The following is a 22024-nucleotide window of genomic DNA, read 5'->3' as shown; positions in this document are numbered from 1 at the left end:
GGCAAACAAATTGATAGAGACAATTAGACTTTGAAATTTACAATACCAGTTTTCACGACAGGACAACTCTTCTTGCATTCCTGGCGGCACTTCTTCGGCTTGCATCTATCAGAGCTTACGATGGCAATCCGAGTCAATCGATCCGCCATTCCTCACTAGAAAGATTATCTAGCAGACGAAAGCAGATTTGAGAAATAGATTATCTAAACCGACAACAGTGAAGAGAAAGAAACATGCTATTCTGAAAGAGAATGAGAAAAGGTGCCAATTTTTTTGGCTTTGAACACAATTAGCCCTTCTGACAATAGTAAAGAGGAGAGACTTGTCTTAAAATTTCCCGATCATACAAACTGCATAAAAAAATACCCATGATAGCACAAAATCGGCAACTAACGGATCAAAAACTCGCAAAAGCAAATACAACCCATAAAAATTTTCTTAAGATATCACCAAAATCCAATGAAAATTCAATTTCCCAGACATACAAAATGAATAAAAAAATACCCATGAAAGCACAAAATCAGCAACTAACCTAAAACTCACAAAAGCAAATACAACCCAACTCCAAAAACGGAGCGAAAAAATGGAAACAAAAATTAAAGAACAATCAGACATTGAAACCCACAAAATAAACAAGTCTTCCTCTCGAAAAAAATGAGTCTAAAATACAACCCACAAGCCAAATAAACCCCAGATAAAAAAATGCCAAAAAAAAAAAAAAAAAAAGAATCTAGATCATGGGAGAAGATGCCGCAAAATACTGAAAATGCCCAAAAAAGATGAAATCAACATACCCTAACCTAAACCCCTACAAACCCTAAACAAACCTTAATCCCTAAATCAACAAACCTTTAATCCAACCCTTGGATCTGAAGAAGAAGAAAACGAACCTAAAAGAACACTGAAAACCCCTATCCCAACAAGAACCCTCGGATCTGAGAGAGGGAGGGAGATAGAGACGGAGAGAAGGAGAAGAACAAGCTAAAAACGACGAGAGAGAGAGGGAGATCTTACCGTACCGAAGCTCCGGCGACGTCGAAATCCTCGCGAGGAAGACGATGGGCTCTCAAGAAGAACGAGATGCGTGGTCGTCTTTTGTGTTGAGATGTGAAAAAGAGTCCTGGATGTATTTTTGAGAGAAATTTTATAAAATCCGAGCCTTTTTAACGGAATTAGATGCGCGGAAAATAACTTAACACGTCGGACTTCTCGGATTCCACGTCATTTTCCGAGGTTCCGAAAGTTTGTCAACTTTCCAGGGAAAAGGATGTCTTTTCCGTTTCCTTTCCGCCCAAATCAGCGCAACTGAACAGACCCTAATGCTCTGTATGGTTGCCGGGTTCTTTTTTGTTCCTGGGGTTATGTGAGAGAAAAAAATACCCTGGGAGATAGGTGGGAAAAAAAAAGTCCTAGAAGTATCCTGGTAAAATAAAAATCCCATGTTTGGTTATGTGGGAGAAAAAAATACCCTGGTAGATATGGTGGGAAAAAAAAAAACCTTTGTTTGGTTGCTTAAACTGTTGGGTAGAAAAAAATTCTTTTTAAGCTTATTTTTGGTTCCTGAGTTTATTTTTGTTCCTGGGGTTATCTTGGGATGGGATGAAAAGGCAATCATTACAAAAGTGGGATTAAAAAATTCACCCCACAAGTAATCATTACAAGAGTGGGATTAAAAAAAACCTAGTGCTGCAACCAAACATGGGATGGGACCAAAATTTAACTTACTCTCCCACATAACTCCCAGGAACAAAAAAAACCCGGCAACCAAACAGAGCATAAGGGATTTTTTTTTCTTAGAGAAAATGTCCCTGAAATGAAATTTTTAATATTCAGTAAACTAATTTAATAGAGATTCTAGGATTATGGGATATAGAAGTTTTTACAAAAAATAGAAAGAAGAAACCCTACCTAAAACTATAAGTTTATATTGAAAAATTGACCACTTAAATTCGAAAAGATTCCAAGATTACTATTCAAGTTTGCTGGGGGACCACATGATGACACGTGGCCCCAAGACCCACAAATAGGTCCAAGCAAGCATCGTCGCGTGGCAAGACATGCCACTCTTCCAGTTAATGATAAACCTTCCAACCAACACGGCATTTATAGAGATTACACGCCGCCTCACCCGCTAATTAGATACGAGTATGGAACTCCCAGAATGGAGCACTATCAATACTAATCATGACACTGCCATGCGACGTCCCGTCGACGGTTAGAATCATAGCTGCAACGATTGGACAAACCGGCGACACCGATAGAGGCAACAATGCCAGCAATCACCATGGTCTCACACACCTTCACACCCATAATCACATAATCTTCACCTAAAAGAGAACTCCACACTCTAAACAAGAGAGGCCAAGGCACGTGAAACCCATCACCAAAACATCAATTTTGCTTAGCTCCATTTGTTGCCTCAAACTAACTTGAGTGTAGAAGGGTTTCCTCGGAGTTCCTACACCTGGCATTCCTATCCTCTGTTTGTGAGTGTAGGCCATCATCCAGATCATCCCCCCGATCATCTCATGGTCGAAGACAAACCAGGAGGGACCCATTCATGCACCAAGTAGGATTTTAGCCGCAACAGATTGACGTCCATCCAGGGGTGAGCCTTTTGGCTAACATATTTTGAAGAAAGTTTTTAGATCAAGGGATTATTCTTTCTTTGAAAAAAGGTTTCCCGAATATTTGATAAACTAATTTAATAGAGATTATAGGATTTTAGGATAGAAGTTTTTACAAAAAATAGAAAGAGGAAAACCCACCTAAAACTATAATTTTATATTGAAAAATTGACCACTTAAATTTGAAAAGATTAAAATACTATTCAGGTTTGTTGGGGGCCAAATAGGGCACCGACCGCATGATGACACGTGGCCCCTGGACCCACAAAGAGCTCTAAACAAGATTGTCGAGTGGCAAGACATGCCACGCCTCCGATTAATGATAAACCTTCCGGCCAACACTGCATTTCCAAAGATTACACACTGCCTCACCCGCTAATCAGATACCACCATGAAACTCTTGGAATGGAGAACCGTCGGTACTAATCATAACATCACGATGCAACGTCCCGTTGACTGTTAGAATTAGGGGTGGACATGGTCTAGTTAAAACCGAAGAACCAAACCGAACCAGGTGCTTCGGTTCGGTTCTGAATCCAGGGAGGTTCGATTCTGGGTCCCAGATCTGGGAACTGGTGGTTTTCGGTTCGGTTCTGTGTTTGGGGACCTGGAACCGAGAAATGAACCAAAAAAAATACCATATGCGTGTACAGTGTACTGTGTCTCATTTAAAATCCTTGAAATACCAAAAAGGTGGGGATGTTAATATCATTCTTGAGGGCACGAATTTGTTAAATTGTTAATATTTGATTCAAAACAAGGGGCTGCTGATATCATTATTTAATCTCTTAATTCTGATTTTTTAAAGACAAAAGAATTAAAGAAAGGAAAGAACTAAGAAACCCTAGTTTCTTCCTCTACTTTGCAAACCCTTTCCCCCTCACGCCTCAGCACCTCTACTCTTCGTCATTTCGTCCGGCAAATCCGACCTCGATTTCTGCAGTCAAGAAGAAGGAGAAGAAGAACCCCAAAGGTATTATACTCTCTCTCTCTCTCTCTCTCTCTCTCTCTCTCTGTGTGTGTGCGCATCAGATTCCTTCTTTCCTTTTTCTTTTCTTTTCTTTTCCTCCCAAATGCATTTTCTTTGTTTTGTCTGGGATTCCTTCGTGATTGAAACTCGAAAGCACGGACTTTTCTATAGAAGCTAGAGGCTTGAGGGTTTACAGCCAATCAGCCATCACTTTGTGAATGATTTCCTCACAAAAATTAGGGCGTACAACCATCCGTTTGTAAATGATTTTCTACGGAAAATTTGGGTTTGAGTGTTTGCTCTGCCCACACGAAATTTCTGAAATTTATGGATTGAAATGCAGGGATCGACCACAAAAAGTGTCAATCTAACACGGATTTTTCTAGAAAATGCAGATGCTGGAGGGATTTTGATCAAGGGTTTATTGCTCACGAAAATTTGAGTTTGAGTGTTTTTCCACACCAAATTTCTGAAATTTATTCATTGAAATGCAGGGATCCAAGTTTCTTGTTATAATATGAAACTATGAATACATAAAGTGGTAGTTTAACAAGGGTTCGATTCTTTGGGTTTTTTTTTTTTGAATCTATTTGGGAGGAAGGGTGTGAGGGATTGTTTGTTTCTGATAATTTTGAATTGTGTTGGAACTTCCATGTAGCTCTCCACATATTCTAGTTCTCTTTATGTTTCATTGATTTGAGATACTAGTTGTAGTGCCTGATTGAGTTTTTTCAAGTTTTAAACTGTATGCTGTAATTTATTTATTTACTCCTTGATCTACTTCAGTTTTTAATCAATTTGGTTTATTCAGTTTCTTTCCTAGTAAATGATTGATTTTTTAGTTGAAGTCAATATAGTGAGACTTCTAAGGATGATTAACTTGCACATTGGTGTAAAATTTTACATACTACATACTGTTCTTACTTCTTAGCATTTGGTGGATTGGAACATTATTATTTCAGCATCTGTAATCTTGAAAATGTTTGTTATTTGATTGAAAATGTGTGATAAATGAAAGGATGTGATTTTTTTTCTTGTTTGTTTTTCTTATTAGATGTCAAGTATGGGAGATGGTGGAGGTTCAAATCCTATTGGGGAAGTCAGCTCTCAATCTGCAAAGGTATGCCCTACTAAAAAAAAGACTCTTATATCTGAGGTGTGGGAACACTTTACTAAAGTCCCGAATACGGAATGGGGGAAATCTGAAAAGGCAATATGTAATTATTGCAAAAGTGCTTATACTTGTAGTAGCAGTTATGGGACTAGTACATTATGGAAGCATATTAGAAATTGTCCTAAGAATCCCAATTTTCATGACAAGAGGCAAAAGCTCCTTTCCTCATATCAATCAATGTCACAGAGATGCACTTACTAAATGAAGGAGGAGATAGTAGTCTTGTGGCATGGAAATTCGACCAAGAGTTATGCAGAGATGCACTTACTAAGATGATTATAACCGATGAATTGCCTTTTAGGTTCATGGAACGAGAGGGTTTCCGATATTTTTGTAATGTCATGTAACCTAGGTTTAAGTTAGTTGGCCGTCGTATAATGGCTAGAGATTGTTTGGCATTGTATGCTAGTGAGAAAAAAGATGAAGGACTTATTGCATAAAACAAACCAAATAGTTTCCCTGACAACATATGCATGGACTTCTTTACAAAATCTTTCCCATATGTGCCTTACAGCCCATTTCATTTATCATGATTGGAAATTACATAAGAGAATAATAAACTTTTGTGTGATTTCTAGTCATAAGGGTGAGGCAATAGGACAAGCTGTCGAGTCATGCATGATACAATGAGGTATAGAAAAGGTGTGCACAATTACAGTAGATAATGCAAGTTCAAACGATACAGCTGTTGGATACTTGAAGAAAAAAAAATCAATATAAATGGTTTGATTTTATATGGTGAGTTTTTTCAATGAGATGTTGTGCACACATATTAAATTTGATTGTCAAAGATGGGATAAGTGATGTCATCGAATCGATTTCTCGAATTCGTGGGGCAGTAAGGTACATTAGGAGTTCTCCATCAAGATTGGGAAGATTTAAGTCTTGTGTGGAGAAAGAGAGAATCAAAAGTAAGAGTTCTCTTTGCCTAAATGTCCCAACTAGATGGAACTCTACTTATCTTATGTTGGAAACTGCATTTAAGTTTAGAAAAGCTTTTGAAAGGCTTGAAGATGAAGATGTACCTTTTTGTGACAGAGTTGAAAGATGGGTCTCCTACTTCTTAAGATTGGGATAATGCTCGACTGTTAACTCGATTTTTGAAAACTTTCTATGAGGCTACTCTACGATTATCTGGATCTTTATATGTTACATCTAACTCATACTTTCATGAAGTTTTCAAAATTGAACGTATTTTGTGTGAGTTGTCAAAAAGTGGAGATGTTTATAGCACTATGGCTTTCAAAATGAAGGAAAAATTTGACAAGTATTGGGGGAACATTGATAAAGTAGACATGATGCTATTGTTTACTGTGGTATTGGATCCTCGATTTAAATTGAAGTATGTTAAATTTTGTTACTCTAAACTTTATTCTTCGGATAAGGTTAGTGCACTCACTAATAGAGTAAATGGAGCATTACATCATCTCTCTGTGCATTACCAATCAATTTCCTTACCGCCCACTACTAGTACAATTCAGAATGTAAATGAGATGGAGGTTGTTGAATCGGCGTTTGTTGACTCAGCGTTTGTTGCATTCTTAAAAGAAGAGGAGAGTGAGGATGCTAAGTCTGAGGTGGATAGGTACTTAGAGGAAAGATGTGAAAGTCAAGACCCAAAATTTGAAATATTGAATCGGTGGAAAGTGAATAGCTCTAGATACAAAATTCTTTCCCAAATAGCAAGAGATGTTCTAGCTATTCCCGTATCTACTGTTGCCTCGGAGTCTGCTTTCAGCACCGGAGGTCGTATTCTTGATCAGTTTTGCAGTTCTCTAACCCCTAAGTTAGTGGAGTGCTTGATTTGTGGACAATATTGGTTACGGGCTTCGTCACTCCGTATTGAAATAGAAGAAAAGCTAGATGAACTTGAAGAATTTGAATCAGGTAATATTTAATTAATTTATTTAATGTTAACTCAATTATTATGTTATAATTAATTGTTGGAACTTGGAAGCTCACAATTTTTTTCATTTTGATCAAAATTTGATTTATATTATACCTTTGCAGTTGATAGTACGGAATTTCCTTTAGATTGACCTTGAAAGTCGAAATACCACTTCACTCATTTTTTTATGGTAAATGACTTCAACATAACTAAGTTTAAATAATTTTATTGCTTCAAAAAGTTTATCTTGCAATATTTGATTTATTATTCAGATACTAATATACTAAATTTATGTTATTTTTCAGAATATCTATGGATCTGAGGAAAAAATGATGCAAAGAAGTGTGAGCTTGGACATGGAGGATTGGATGGCATTTCTTTTTATTTTTTCCTCTTTTCTATTTGGATCATGTGAATGTTTTAAAAACCCTGATGGCTTGGGATGTTTAGACTTTAGATGCTATGTTCTTTTAGGATACAACAATTTGACTATACTTTTCAATGATGGGTTGTGAGTTGTGACTATATCTTGACAATTCTTTTAGGTAGATGAAGAAGTGGTGGTGTTGATCTTGTTTTGTTTTTGGGTCTAAGTGGTTTGGATGGTTTGGATTTTGTTGTACTTCTCAAATTCTAACAGGTTTATGAAGAGAAAGGTACCTTCACTAACCCACCATAGTGATCAGTGAACAGCCTAAGCAGAGCTGACATGGTTGGTCTCTTGAATTCTAAGAGGTTTGTATTTGTATAAAGGTGGCCTTTGGTTGGTCTTTGACATGGTTGGTCTCTAACAAGTTTGTATATTAATCAAACTTGAAAGTGGTTTACACTTTAGACCAAAGAGCCATGGTTGGTCTCTTGAATTCTAAAAGTTTTGTATTTGTATAAATGTGGCATTTGACACAGTTGGTCTCTTTTAACCTTTCAATAATCTTTTAATGACATGGTTGGTCTCTTTTAATAGGACTATGTGTTTAGTATGACTGTATGAGTATGTATTTTAGGTTCACTTGGTTTAAAAAACCAACCATTTTTTTATTGTTGCACACCTAGAACCGAACAGAATCGAACCGATTAAATTTCGTTTTGGTTCGGTTCGGTTCTGGTTCCAGAAATTGGGAACCAACAGTAGGTGCCCAGAACCAAACCATGTTCAGCCCTAGTTAGAATCATAGCTGCAATGACTAGACAAACCAACGACATCGATATAGGCACCAATGCTAGCAAGCACCAAGGCCTCACTCACCTTCACACCCTTAATCGCACTATAAACAAGAGAGGCCAAGGTACGTGAAACCCATCACCAAAACATCCCTTTTGCTTAGCTCCATCTGTTGCATCGAACTAACTTGAGTGTAGAAGGGTTTCTCCGGAGTTCCAACTCTAGGCATTCCTATCCCCTATTTGTGAGTGTAGGCCATCAACCAGATCATCTCACTACTGGAGCCAAACCAAGGGGACCCATTCATGCACCCAGTAAGATTTTAGCCTCAACAGATTGGCGCCCACCATGGGGATCGATTGACTTCTCACCTGAAATAGGATCTAAGTAAAAGAACGGAGTGCTGAGCACCATGGCTATGAGAATGAGCACCAAGAATACAATCGTCATCCGAAACACGGGCATGACTCCAAACAATCGCCAATGGTCGACCTCAGCAGCAAGCCCCATGCTCAAACCCGATTTGCCAGCTCACTCGAAACCGGCAGACATTCATCCCTTGTCACAATCGTCATCGACCTCCCTTCCGCGAACGATAACGGCAACCTCGCTGGATAGATGGTGAACCTGGCCAGCCTACTCCATAGATGTGGAGCATGGGGATGGGGTCGCTCGCCTAGCCAGCAATATCTCCACCAACTCAATGAGAATCTGACGGCTTACCCGGCTAGTGGTGGAGGCGCCGACCGCCCCTCCGAGAAGAAACCCAAGAAGTCCCTCAGCATCCGCTTCCAGCTCGGTGTCGCCCATTGGATGATTCCACTTTACAGGGTTAATTTCAGTGTTTCCCAACATCAGACAAACAGTCAAGCATCTCTTCTCAGAAAGATGGACTCCAACCTACCCCGGTCTTTGCCGAGAAATACAGAAGATGATTGGTGAGACAATGAGGGGAGGGGGCTTTGTAGACGAGGCACCCTTTCATGCAGGAGATCCTGATAGAACATATCCTTGAGAGCTTTCAACCCCCACCACTTGACCCCTACAACGATACCACTGACTGGTCAAGCACCTTCAATCCTTCAAAGCCGCCATGCCCTTCTGCAGCATGTCAAACACGATGTTGTGCCGAGCCTTCCCTGCTAGTGTGTACACCCTAAAAACCAATCGTTTGTATATTGAATTCATTATCATTGATAAAGAAATTTGTTTCACGGCATCTATTGGGTATTTCATGGAAATGTGTGATGTGCTCATTTACTTTTGACACTTGTTCCTTCACAGGCATCTATTGGGTATTTCAAGGAAGTGTGTGATGTGCTCATTTACTTTTGACACATGTTCCGCCCAAGGCAGCATCATAGGAATGGTCATGCTCATGAATTCACAGATCCAAAGGGACAAGGACATATGACATTCAAGTTATGTGCAAACCTAAAACAATCTTGGTTCGGTGTTGAGACTGGACATCTCTTGTTGGACACCCCTAGCATCCCTACTTGTTTCCACAATGAGTTGGGGTGGCTTATTTCGGTCACTTGAGCTATTCACCCTGAAAAGGTAGTATGGGTGCGGTGAATGGTTCACACGCTGAACCGGATCATTTACAGAGTAGCCTACGGAGAAGGGTATATTGTTAGTAATGATCAAGGTTTTAAATTTCAACCAAAATTTCGGGTTTCGGTCGAGAACGAAACTGAAATTTCAGGTTTATCCGAAATGGTATAAATTTCGACTGAAATTTTGGCCGAAATTTAAGGGATTTCATGCAACAAAAAGGATTTTTTATTATTAAATAATACTTTCCCGAAATTTCAGCCTAAATTATCGAAATTTAGGCTAAAATTTCGGGGATTTCGTCCGAAATTTTCTCAAGAATAAAATATTGATTTATTTGATTTCGTGGATTTCACCCGAAATTTTGGGATTTTGGCCGAAAATTTCGATTTTGGTGAGGGCCGAAATTACTCCCGAAACCGAAAATTAAAACCTTGGTCATGACCCTTTATATGTTCTTAGACCAAAGGGGTCATATTGGTCTATGGGCCCACCTTGTAGTTTTGGTCTACCTTAGAGTGGTTCACATTGCGTTCATATAGGTAGTACTGGACCTAGGCCATCCCATGATATGAATAGGGATGCCCAACAAGGAATCCTCCACTTCTGCTGAAAGAGGAAATTCATTTACAGTTTTGATCTTAGTTAAGCCCATTAAATGAGACTCGCTAGTGAATTTTGATAAAGTGTTTATCAAGGATATTTTGAGAAAATCATTATTTTTTCACATGGATTTGTAAATGCATTTGTGAGCCCAAGCTGATAGAATGGAAGGTATAATGTAGGGAGGGCCTAGGGGTAATTAATGTACAACCCCCATAGGGCCCAACCCAGTAAGCGAAGGATTAGAGGAAGGGCATGCACATTGGATGTGATTACGGGTATTTGATCTACGAACATCTTCAGGGTAATGTCCTGGTGGGTACCTCTTACCTAATGCAATCGTTGTTGGACTACATTGCATGAGGCTGGAGTGGGGCCCATTTTGGGGTTCTACAAGATAGACTGTTGAATCCCTGCATAGATCCCACTCTTAACTTGTTTGACCCGTTTTGATCCATTGGATATCAGGTTCCGAGATTTAAAGAATGCATGGATGGTTCAGATTTATTGTATATGATACATGGAGGAATTACACCGTATATACGGTGTGTGTACTTTAGCAAGTATATGGAGTATATTAATTAATGTGATTAATTAATTAATAGAGGAAATCTAAAAATTGAAATTCGTGACGAATTTTTGTGGAAAAGTTAAAAGGAGAGAGTTTCTAATTTTTGAATTTCGTTTTTTAGAAACAAATTAAAAATAAGAATGAAAACGATGTTATTAAAATGGTCGATTTGAGTTTTATTGCAAAAAGGAAACTAAGGGTTTGAGACATCCAAAACTTCCTCCATCTATAAATATGTGAAGGAAGGAAGGAAAGAGAGCTTGTACGTTTTCTGCTTTTTCCTCCTCTCATTCAACTTCCAAAAAGATTTTCTTTCACGAGATTTTATACGGTGTAAGCCCTTATAGTCTCTTATTTTCAAAACGTACTGTACGGGCCACATCAGAGGATGATCCAAACCATCCATATGATGGAACACGATGTAAATAGGTTGTTCCCCAAAAATCATTTTCTTAGGATGATCCCAACCCTCCGATCTATAGAGGAACTATATATTATTGAACATCTATAGATCGGAGGGCTAGGATTATCCTATGGAAATGTTTTTTTGGGGAACAACCTATTTACACCGTGTTCCTTCTTGTGGACGGTTTGGACCATCCTATGATGTGGTTTGTACAGTGATTTTTGAAAAGTACGGGACTATAAGGGCTTACACCATATAAAAACTCTTCTTTCACTTTCTTTCTTCACGATAACTTCACATGATTTTTCCAGATTAGCTTGGAATCAAGTTTGGGGAAGAATTCTTCAATTCCTCATGTATTCATGCGTTCTGGTGGATTCATCACTCCAACTTTTCAGGGAGTTCCAGTTTGAGAAACTTTGAGGCTGAGCGGGGAGAGGATCAAGCAGAGGCTACTAGTCTAGCAGTCACTTCAGTATAATCTTCTATCACTTGATTTTTAATTCAATCACCACCAATAATCTAGTAACTAAGAAATCGGATTAAGCCCGTTGGGAAGAAATTTTGTTTCATGTGTGTTCCAATGCTTCCACTTGTAAAGCACCCAGACCCCCTCAGATCTGGTCTGTTGTACTTCTTTTGAAATTCTTTTGAAAAATTATTTGAAAACCCATAATTTTAAAGAAGAACTTTGGAAAATCAAATCTAAAACCAAGGAAGTGATAGTTATTATCACCCCCTTTTTCTTCCCTAAGCCACCCCTCGTGTATTCTTTTTGTTAGGTAAGCAAGTAAGCTTGGATTGAACCTCCGACGGTAGGGTTGCGGGGCATAGTATTTAGCAATTGAGCTAGAGGCTCAACTTGTAAAGGCGAAGACGAGAAAAGGTAGCAGAAGAAGTTTCATATAATATCAGAGGAGGAAGAAGAAGATGATGGATGTCAGAGACTTCAGTATCTTTCATTCTTTATCATACAAAAAAGCTGATTGCATAAGGCAGAATTTGAGGGTTGCTTAGAGGGGAAATTTCATCATTCTTTTGCATGATAAACCTGATCGGTCAATAAGTTGAAAGTTTTGACTTTAAAAAGGTCATTACGGTGACCTGAGAACACTCTTCTCTCTTTAGGTGCTTATTATGGTGGCCAGAGAACTCTCTCTCTCTCTCCCCTTTATCTTTGCAACAGGTGACATCCGTAGGCATGATCCCAGACAAATTGCATGTAAAATAGGGTCTCGGGGTTGAGCCTCTACAATGTTAGGATTGAAGAACACAGTCTTTACCAATTGAGGCTCAAGCCCCCCCCCCCCCCCCCCCCCGACTCTAAAGCTTTTTAAAGTTTTGACTCTAAAGCTTTTTATGGTGACACGAGAACACTCTTTTCTCTCTCTAGGTGCTGATTATGGTGGCTGGAGAACTCTCTCTCTCTCTCTCTCTCCCCCCCCTCTATCTTTGCGGCAAGCGACATCCGTAGGCATGATCCCTGACAATTGCATGTAAGACAGGATTCCTCCTGGGTTGAGCCTATACAATGTTAGGATTGAAGAACATAGTTGTTAGGTCTAAAATCGGTAACAGATACGGCAGTGACGTAAGAGCTGATTTGGCGGGCCCAAGGAGCTGGACTGAAGGAACTGAAGTCCTGCACAAGAGCGCACGAGGTCAGAAGACCAACCCGGAGTCGTTGCTCTGGATGGGCCCTTCGACACTCAAGTCAGTATGAGCAGAAGTGCAGAGCCAAACTTTAAGAGTGGTAGCTTAGAAGTTATTACCCCCTGTTTTGAGCCTTGAGAGGCCTTTTATAGAGAGAGCCTTTAGGTGGTTGAATTACCTACCCCAGGACAGGTGTCGGCCCTTTTGTGGGTTTAGGTTCACCTACTCTTAGGCAATTACAGAGTTACCCCTGAGCAGGTGTTGGATTTGTCGTGGGCCGTTTAAGGGCCACGTGTCGATAGCTGATTGGTTGTTACTTTTCATACCCCATCAGTTGCCCCCCAGTTCTCCAAGTCATTGTGATGGTTTGGGGAAGTATGAGGTTGTGCTCCAGAGCGGCTGAAAAAAATGAAGCGAAAGGATTTGTTCGGCCAAGCCATCTAGGCGGCCTAGGACGGGCAGAAACTTGGAGTGAAATCTGTCCGGCCAAGGCATCTGGGCGGCCTCGGACGGGCAGAAACTTGGAGTGAAATCTGTCCGGCCTCGGACGGGCAGAAACTTGGAGTGAAATCTGTCCGACCAAGTCATCTGGACAGCCTCGGACGGGCAGAAACTTGGAATGAAATCTGTCCGGCTAAGTCATCTGGGCGGCCTCGGGCGGGCAGAAACTTGGAGTGAAATCTGTCCGGCCAAGCCATCTGGGCGGCCTCGGACGGGCAGAAGCTTGGAGTAAAATCTGTCCGGCCAAGTCATCTGTTCGGCCTGGGACGTGCAAGTTTTTGTCGTTTAGCGAATGCGTCATATTCTGGCCGGCTTGGGACAGACACATTTTTGTTGTCTAGTGAATGCGTCATATTTTGGCCGGCTTAGGCCGGACACATTTTCTAGACGGGCACAATCATTTAGAAGGTATCCCGTACACAGCACTTTATGGACGACCCTTAACCCCTTGGAGATTTTTCCCGCATCCATATCGTACGCGCGTAGTCTATACGCGCGCATTTACTCACGCCCTTGCCTCGAAGTGTGTGTCCTTCATTAATGAAAGACATGTGGCGTTACCTGGTTCACGAATGCGAACCGCCTCAAGCCTAGAGGCTATAAGAAGAGGTTTTCACCCTTCATTTTTTCACTTTTAACTTTTTACTCTTGCCTTTTTGCTTTTTGCTCTGCCTGTTCGGCTCGGGTAGCTTGTGGTTGTGGCCGTCCGCGAATTAGGAGCCTTCTCTTCAGACCGGTAATCTTCTTGAGCGCGTCTTTTATTCGTTTATTTTCCTGCGTACTTCATGTCCCGTAGTGAATCTGGTTCTGAGTTCGGTTCTGGGTCGTCCTCAGGGGAGTCTGCATCCTCTAGTAGTTCGGGGTCTAGCTCAGCAGGGAGGACCCAAATGAATCCGTCCAAGGTTCCCGGCCCGTACATGGCGAGTCCTAGCGTTAGTGTAGAGGTCGTAGATAGTGGGGACGAGGTGATTTTGGATCTGAATACCACCCCGCCCCCAACAGATAGTTACTTCCGGGCAGAGGTGAGTGCGGGTAGTGATGCTGCCGAGGCGTCCACCACATTCCTTCCGGGCTGGGCCGTCAAGGTCATTGCTAGGGCTCGGATGGACGCCAATCCCAATTATAATATTCAGGCACTTTACGAGGAGAATATCCTTGATGAGTCCAGACTAAGAGACATTAGAGATAGGTATTGTATTCCCCAAAGGTTCAGGTTGAGGGCCGCGATAGAGGGAGATAGGGCCTGCAACGACAGTACCGACGTCTGTATATATGATGAGTCGTTAAGAGCCGGGTTCAGGTTCCCTTTGCATCCATTCTTCGCCGCAGTCCTTCGGTATTACGGCCTGGCTCCGGCTCAGGTACCGCCGAACTCATGGAGGATGCTGGTTGGGTTCATATACCTCGTCCAAGGCCGGCTCCAAAGGAGCTTGTCCATACCACTGTTTCGGATGTGTGCACACCTGAAGAAGCATAAGGATGGAGGTTGGATTTACATCAGCCAACGCCCTGAGGTGAATATGATTACTGGCATTCCATCCTCCATACACCTATGGAAGAACAGGTTCTTCTATGTCGAGGACGGCGAGCCCACTGAGCCCTGGCCGGTTCCATTGAAGTGGGACACCCCAGATACACTCGTGCTGAGCCGCAAGCCGCTCTTGGAGGGCGAGGATATGAGAACGTTTGCTCTAGTCTACGAGGAGTTGCATCGAGAGGGCCTGATTCATTGTGCAGACTTTTCTAGGGAAGAGGTCCTAGTCGGGCTCGGCAGTAGTTCTGCGACCCCGGCACGTATGTTGCTAGTCTTGCTTTTGAGCTCATCTTTTCTTTCTTTGTTTCTGACCGGTTTTTATACGTCCTATTGAATTTCAGAAATGCAAACGCAGTCGAAGTTGGAGAAGGTGAGCCATGGGGCTTTTGGTAGGGGCTAGGGCCAACAGGGCCAGAAGAGGAAAGCCCCTGAGATTTCAAGTCCCGCGCCGACTAAGGACGCACTGCCTCCCAAGGGCAAGCCCACTGTGAAGTTGGTCGGATCCTACGGCCGGGGAGTGGGGAGCTCTAAGTCAGTGGACGCAGCTACCGGAGCCCGCCCCACCCACGCGAGGTTCGTGGACAACGTCTTCCGGCCTAACAGGGCCGTTCAAAAGAGCGACACCGGCCTGGGTGATAACCGGGTGGCTATGGAGATTATGACAAAAGGCCTACTGAACCAGGACCAGTTCCGGGTTTTGAACGAGCCTCCAGATGAGGCCGATGAGGCCATTTTTTCCTCGCTTTATCAGATCAGATTGTATTATAATGACTTCCACGAGAAGAGCGGAAGTTCTCTGCCGCTATCACTAAGTCCGAGGAGGAGAACGGCAAACTGATGCAGGAGGCAGCCGAGCTCCATAGGTCCATCGGGGAGAGGGACGCGGAGATAAAGCGGCTCAAGGCCGAGATGGCCGCCCAGAAGCAGAAGGCCACCGAAGCCCTCAATGCACAGAGGGAAAGAGCCCGGGAGAGGCAGATAGCGGCCGCCGAAGAGGCTGTGCAGAAGAAAGAGGACGAACTCATTAGTTTGTCCACTGAATCCTACAAGCTGGGATTCATGGATTGCCTTGAGCAGGTCAAGGGATCCAACCCGGCTGTCGTCCTGACGGACCTCATCCTTCCTGATCCGTCGGTGGCTGGCGACGACGAGTAGGGCATCATCGCAGCAGCAGAGGTCCTGGGGGCAGATCCCCCACGGGATGGTGGTTATGGGGTGTCTTGAGCTCCCCATTTTCCCTTTTTGGCACAGCTTCTTGATTCTTTTTGTAATGGCCCTTGGAGGCCCTACTTTTTGTAATGGCCCTTCGAGGCCCACCTTTTCATGAATAGAAGTTACATTTCGCTGTCCACTATTTCCGCTCATGTCTGCCTCTGGCTAATATTGATTAACTCAACACTGGGGGCCAATAATGCTTGTAAAACAGTTTGTTTCCGAACAGAACGGCACTCCGGGCAGGCATTCAAGTTTTTATTGACCCGGGTCTTTGTAGAGACGAACCGAGGTGAACCAAGCAGCGAGTACCCAAGTTTTAGTGAGCTGGATTTCCGAGTAGGTATGGTTTTTCTGCCCGGGCTCGTTCCTGACCAGGAGTGCGCTCCCGGTCTTTGTGGAGACGAGCTGAGGCGAACCAAGCAGCGAGTACCCAAGTTTTAGTGAACTGGGTTTCCGAGTAGGTTTGGTTTTTCTGCCCGGGCTCGTTCCTGACCAGGAGTGCGCTCCTGGTCTTTGTGGAGACGAGCCGAGGCGAACCAAGCAACGAGTACCCAAGTTTTAGTGAACTGGATTTCCGAGTAGGTTTGGTTTTTCTGCCCGGGCTCGTTCTTGACCAGGAGTGCGCTCCCGGTCTTTGTGGAGACGAGCCGAGGAGAACCAAGCAGCAAGTAACCAAGTTTTAGTGAACTGGATTTCTGAGTAGGTTTGGTTTTTCTGCCCGGGCTCGTTCCTGACCAGGTGTGCGCTCCCGGTCTTTGTGGAGATGAGCCGAGGCGAACCAAGCAGCGAGTACCCAAGTTTTAGTGAACTGGGTTTCCGAATAGGTTTGGTTTTTCTGCCCGGGCCCGTTCCTGACCAGGAGTGTGCTCTCGGTCTTTGTGGAGACGAGCCGGAGCGAACCAAGCAACGAGTACCCAAGTTTTACTGAACTGGGTTTCCGAGTAGGAGTGCTCGAAGATTTGCAAAGAAACGGTATCCTTCATGATTCACATTCAGAATCTTACAACGGTATTTGCTCTCGCGCCAAGCGGCCAATTATTGATAGTATTTTTGGAGGTTCTTTGAATTCCAGGCGTGGGGAAGTAGGTGCTCACCAAGTGTCTTCAGTTTGTAACTCCCTGGTCGAATTACCTCTTTCACTCGGTATAGCCCCTCCCAGGTCGGGGAGAGTTTGCCTACCTTCTTCGGTTGGGAGACAGCAGCCTTTCTCAGGACTAGGTCCCCTGCTCGAAATTCTCTTGGGCGTATCTTCAGGTCGTGATAGTTGGACACTTTCTGTTTGTAGGCCGCGACTCTGATTCGAGATTCTTCCCGAGCTTCTTCCAGTAGGTCAAGGTTTGCGCGGAGCCCCTCTCCATTGAGCTGTTCGTTGAAGCTGGTGACTCTGGGAGACGGGACGCCAACATCGACGGGTATTACGGCCTCCGTCCCAAAGGATAAGTTGAATGGCGATTCCCCCGTCACGGTGCGCGGGGTGGTACGATACGCCCATAGGAAGTGATAAAGTTCGTCTGCCCATCGACCTGCCTTCTCGTCCAGCCTCTTCTTGATCCCCTGGAGTAAGATTCTGTTCATTACTTCAGTTTGTCCACTCGTCTGAGGGTGCGCCACAGAAGTGAATCTTTGTTCGATCTTCAAGTCGGAGCAGAATTTTCGAAAGTTCTGGCAGTCGAACTGTCTGCCGTTGTCCGTTATCAAGACGCGGGGTATCCTGAATCTGCAAACGACTGACTCCCAGAAGAAGGTCTGCACGTTTTGCTCCGTGATCTGGGCCAGAGGGTCAACCTCCACCCACTTGGTAAAATAGTCAATGGCCATGACGACGAACTCACGTTTTCTGGAGGCTGGTGGAAACGGACCCAAGATGTCCATCCCCCATACTGCGAAAGGGAGTGGACTGATGATCGAGGCCATGGATACAGCCGGTTGATGGATGGTGGGAGAGAATTTTTGACACCTCTCGCACCTTTTGACCAGGTCCAGAGCATCTTGCCTCAAGGTTGGCTAGTACAAGCCTCTTAGCAGTACTTTGATGGCCAAGGCTTTGCCCCCTCCTTCATGCGTCTCTTGCAGAGTGTATGCGGCATTGCTTGGCCGGAGGCACTTCAGGTACGGAAGGGTGTACGACCTTTTGTACAGACTCTCACCATCTAGGGAAAATCGGGTTGCTCTTTGTATCACTTTGCGGGCTTCCTTCTTTGCTTTGGGAAGCTTCCCGCTACGCAGGTACTCAATGATCTCGTCCATCCAGAACGACTCGTGCTCAACCTGCATTACTTCGACAGCCTCATTTTCGATACTGGATTTCTTCAGAAATTCCATACATATACTCCCAAGAGTGGTGTAACCGGATGCTGTCAGCTTAGACAACACATCCGCTTTTGCATTTTCTGTTCTAGGGATTCTAATGACCTCGAAGTTTTTGAACTTGCCGGCCAAATGGCGCACCTTGGAGAGGTACTTGATCATGCGTTCGTCGTGGGCCTCATAGACTCCTTGGATCTGGTTTGCGACCAGCTGGGATCGCAATACGCCTTCAGCCTTTGGGCGCTGGTCTGGTATGCTAGGTTCATTCCGGCGATGAGAGCCTCGTATTCTGCCTCATTGTTGGACGCACGGAATCCGAACCTCAGCGCATAATCTAGAACAAAGTTATCGAGCCCAGTGAGAATCAAACCGGCTCCACAACCAACCTTGTTTGAAGATCCGTCCACATATACTTCCCAGAGCGGTTCGTCGGACGACGGATTCTGTTATGCCGGTACGGGGATTTTTTTCGTTCTCACTGGTTCAGTCTCAGCTTCTGTCCGTTTTCCAGTTGTAATTACCTTCTCTACAAATGGGGTTTGGACAACTTCGGATTCGATGCTTCGCTGGTGGATGGTTGTAATGACTGTGATTCTTCTTCTTTCAAAACTCTAAGATTTAGGCCATTGGATCAGTGAATCTATTTTCAAGGGTGGGGATCAACGATCCATCAATGATCAACCCTTTATCTTAGTTTTAATCACTCTTTTCCCTTTAATTTGTTTTGATCCATAGATCTTAGAATCTAGGGCTATTGAAGGTTATAGCTAAATTCCCTAAATGAGAGAAGAAAATAAGTATTGTTGTAAAAATAATTTCCACGGAAAATATCACTTAAAACGTGGAAAGTCAAAAAAATAAAATAAGATAAAAAGTTATGGGAAGAAACCCACGTTTTCCCTTGTATGGGAAATCGTGCATATGGATATATAAATATATACATATGGTATGATGATAGTTAATTTAAAGATGCCTTTGTAGGATTACTAATTATAAGTAATTATTTAGGAAAATATATGTGATATGGTGTGATGATAGTAAATTTAAAGATGCCTTTTAGATTTATTAATTATAAGTAATTTTAAAAGGAAATTCCTAGATTTTGGATATCTTAGTTTCTTTAATTAAAAATCCAAAAACTCTTAACAATAGTGGGAACTTTACATTAATAGAAGTAGTGGGATTACTTGGAGATTAAGTAATCTTATGGATGATGTAAAGTGAGAAACTTTAGGGATATTATATTATCATTAACAGTCAATTAGCCAAAATAGCAAATCAAAACAAAAATTAGGGAATATATGTAATCCCTCACGCCAAAAATTTGTGGGACGCCCAATTCAAATTTCAAAAAAAAACCCACGCCCCACTCTTACTTCCATTATAAATATTGCCTATAGTTGTCTTTAACTTAGTCCCCTTTCACGCAACAACAGTAGAAAAGAAAAGAAAAAGGGAAGAAAAGAGAAGTGGTGCTAGTCATTGTGGTCTTGTGAAACTTTAGAAACTCATCACCCAAGTAAGTACTTCTGTCAAAATTCTTGTTCTCATAATAATTGACTCGAAAATTTTTGGCTTTATGCCAACAGTTGATGCCATCATATAAATCGAAGGATTTTATTGATCTAGTAGTATTAGTTGAAGAGATTTTTTTTATGAACTTTTGAATCAAAAGATTTATGATACGAACATATTTTTAGTCATTTGACCTACTAATTTTCCTTTGTACTGATGTATTTTGACTACTCTTTTGGATTAAATAATTTTATTTACAGGATTTGATTTTTTTAGACTTAATGGAACAAATGATTTTTATAAGCATTATCTATTCCATGTACCTGTCATAGATATATATATTGAATTAGTTATCAGTTCTATGTGCCTAAGTGAAAGAAAATGATATTTTGGGAATCTTCTTAACTTCATTAGTGCAATTGAAGTGATATAATAGACAAAAGGTACATATGTCCTATGTAGTACAGAGAAAGAAAAAATGATTTTTTTAATCAATGTTAACAGTACATTATGGACATCAAGGACATTTCAAATTGGTGCTATGATCAAAATGGTTGAATAACCATAAGTATCAAATTGAAATTTTTGATCATGACTATGTCTTATGCCTGTTGAACACCCATGTAGGGTCAAATAAAAATTTTGTAAGGTCAAATCCATAAGTTGAGTGATCATGATGGTCAAATAAACTATATACATAGTTTTGTAATCAACAGACTTGGTGTAAACAGCTAATTATACTGTAGTCTTGTCATATTTACAACCCAACAGTTCTCCATAATTTTGGTAAATCTGTCCAGATTTATGTCCTATATATATATATATATATATATATATATATATATATATATATAGAGAGAGAGAGAGAGAGATAACTTATCTACACATATGTGTAGGAACCGTTTTCTCATACACACACACATATATATATATATATATATATATATATATATATATATATATATGAGTATTTAGGTCCAAATTGGACCAGATTTACACCCTGTTGGTCTAAGATTTTTAGGACAAAAAAAATGGACCAGGTTGCATTTGAAAATGAGAGTATCTTATGTCCCCAAAAACAGGGCAGATTTATAATATGTAAGCATGTATTTTCTAGTCCACAATGGACTAGATTTTTGGGTAGTATGTACTTGTATTCTCAAGCCCAAAATAGACCAGATGTATGCGTTATAGGTGTGTGTGTGTGTGTGTGTGTTTTGTTGTCCAAATCAGATCAAATTTATGAGCTTTGAGTGTTTTCCATCATAACTGTATATAAACGCATAGGGTTTTAAACTAATTTTGAGTAGGTCCTATCTTATCAGTGCATGCTCATAAGAGTATAAGACAAATTTTTGGGGACACATTTCTAAACTAGCAGTGTATGCACAAAGAGTTCCCTAAAATGATTTCTGTGACTACTTCGATCGCATCAAGGCTATACATGTAATAGCTCTAAAGATGATTTGTTTTTTTTATCTAAACAGATCTTATAAAGAAGTATTTTTGAAAGCCTCTTTTATATATTAGATATATATAGGCAGATCTCAAATCTTATGTACGAAGCCAAATAAATCAATTTTCATATAAGTTAGATCATTTCTTCGATCCAATGTCCTTGTACGAGTCGGGTAATTTACAATCCCATTGCTATTCTCTTAATCTTATATTAAACGTAAATGGTTGGGTATGATTCTTATCTTCAGGATTATTTCCCTCACACTCCCACTTAGAGACTGTCTCGATATTCACATCCGAGGTTTTACAAAGCAGGTGATAACTAACTTTTCTCGTATGGCTTTCAATTCATGCAACAAGAATGGTGAAGTATATAAATTTTTATGGTTTTCTAAACTATTCAATGATAAATGAAATTTTGTCTCTTGTATTACATGTTGGAAATGGAATCTGATTTCTAATAAAGAATTATCAGTTTAATTGTTTTTATCACATGAAATAACTTGGAAGTCGTATGAAAACATAAGAAATATCCAAAGAGAAAATTGGAAAGGGTGATGGTAAACCATTGAGTTATCCCCGTAAACAAAAGTATACAACTTGGGGGAACCGCGCAACTCCTAGTTGATGTTGGAATCCTACGGAGACCAAGAGTCCCTAGGCGGTGTGATCTACCGTGATAAGTCCACGCGGAGTCGGTCATGTCGGCAAGGGTAACAAGCTAGTGGGAGCTGGAGTGCCCTGGGTTTAAATGAAATTGATATGAGAAGAATGTAGCAGATTATAATTGTTCCTATTTTTATTGAATTATTCTCTTTCAGTTATTAGTACATTTGTTCACCCTAAATGATTTTTCTATTCAGTTGCAGAAGATTTTGGCAAA

General features: G+C 41.5%; 3 protein-coding genes across 6 annotated transcripts in view; 1 reads left to right on the top strand and 2 right to left on the bottom strand.

Moving 5' to 3' along the window:
• LOC143886816 (ABC transporter E family member 2) overlaps nt 1-1173 on the bottom strand; it is a 29131-nt gene extending 27958 nt beyond the window's left edge. For 3 of the 4 annotated variants that reach the window (XM_077390990.1, XM_077391063.1, XM_077391142.1), the window contains exons 1-2: nt 1015-1173; nt 47-168 (exon numbers count right to left, since the gene is read on the bottom strand). In XM_077390990.1, coding sequence (XP_077247105.1) covers nt 47-149 — 103 coding nt within the window. In that variant the 5' untranslated portion in view covers nt 150-168; nt 1015-1173. The remainder of the gene's footprint in view (nt 1-46; nt 169-1014) is intronic. The other variant, XM_077391112.1, reaches the window with a different exon arrangement.
• Nucleotides 1174-6006: 4833 nt separating this feature from the next.
• LOC143889458 (zinc finger BED domain-containing protein RICESLEEPER 2-like) lies at nt 6007-11439 on the top strand. The gene is made up of 2 exons (XM_077393670.1): nt 6007-6658; nt 11357-11439. Exons 1-2 carry the CDS (start codon nt 6007-6009, stop codon nt 11437-11439), a joined length of 735 nt encoding a protein of 244 aa, XP_077249785.1.
• A 6426-nt stretch (nt 11440-17865) lies between these two features.
• On the bottom strand, nt 17866-18330 carry LOC143889440 (uncharacterized). The gene has a single exon (XM_077393649.1). The coding sequence runs from the start codon at nt 18328-18330 to the stop codon at nt 17866-17868; it is 465 nt and encodes a 154-aa protein (XP_077249764.1).
• Between the last annotated feature and the right edge of the window lie 3694 nt (nt 18331-22024).

This window comes from Tasmannia lanceolata, unplaced genomic scaffold (genome assembly GCF_043159265.1).
Source record: "Tasmannia lanceolata isolate RefF3 unplaced genomic scaffold, GAP_Taslan_0.1 ptg000002l, whole genome shotgun sequence".
Taxonomy (NCBI): Eukaryota; Viridiplantae; Streptophyta; class Magnoliopsida; order Canellales; family Winteraceae; genus Tasmannia; species Tasmannia lanceolata.
The sequence above is the reverse complement of the archived record's forward strand: the minus strand, read 5'-3'. Positions and strand labels throughout refer to the sequence as shown.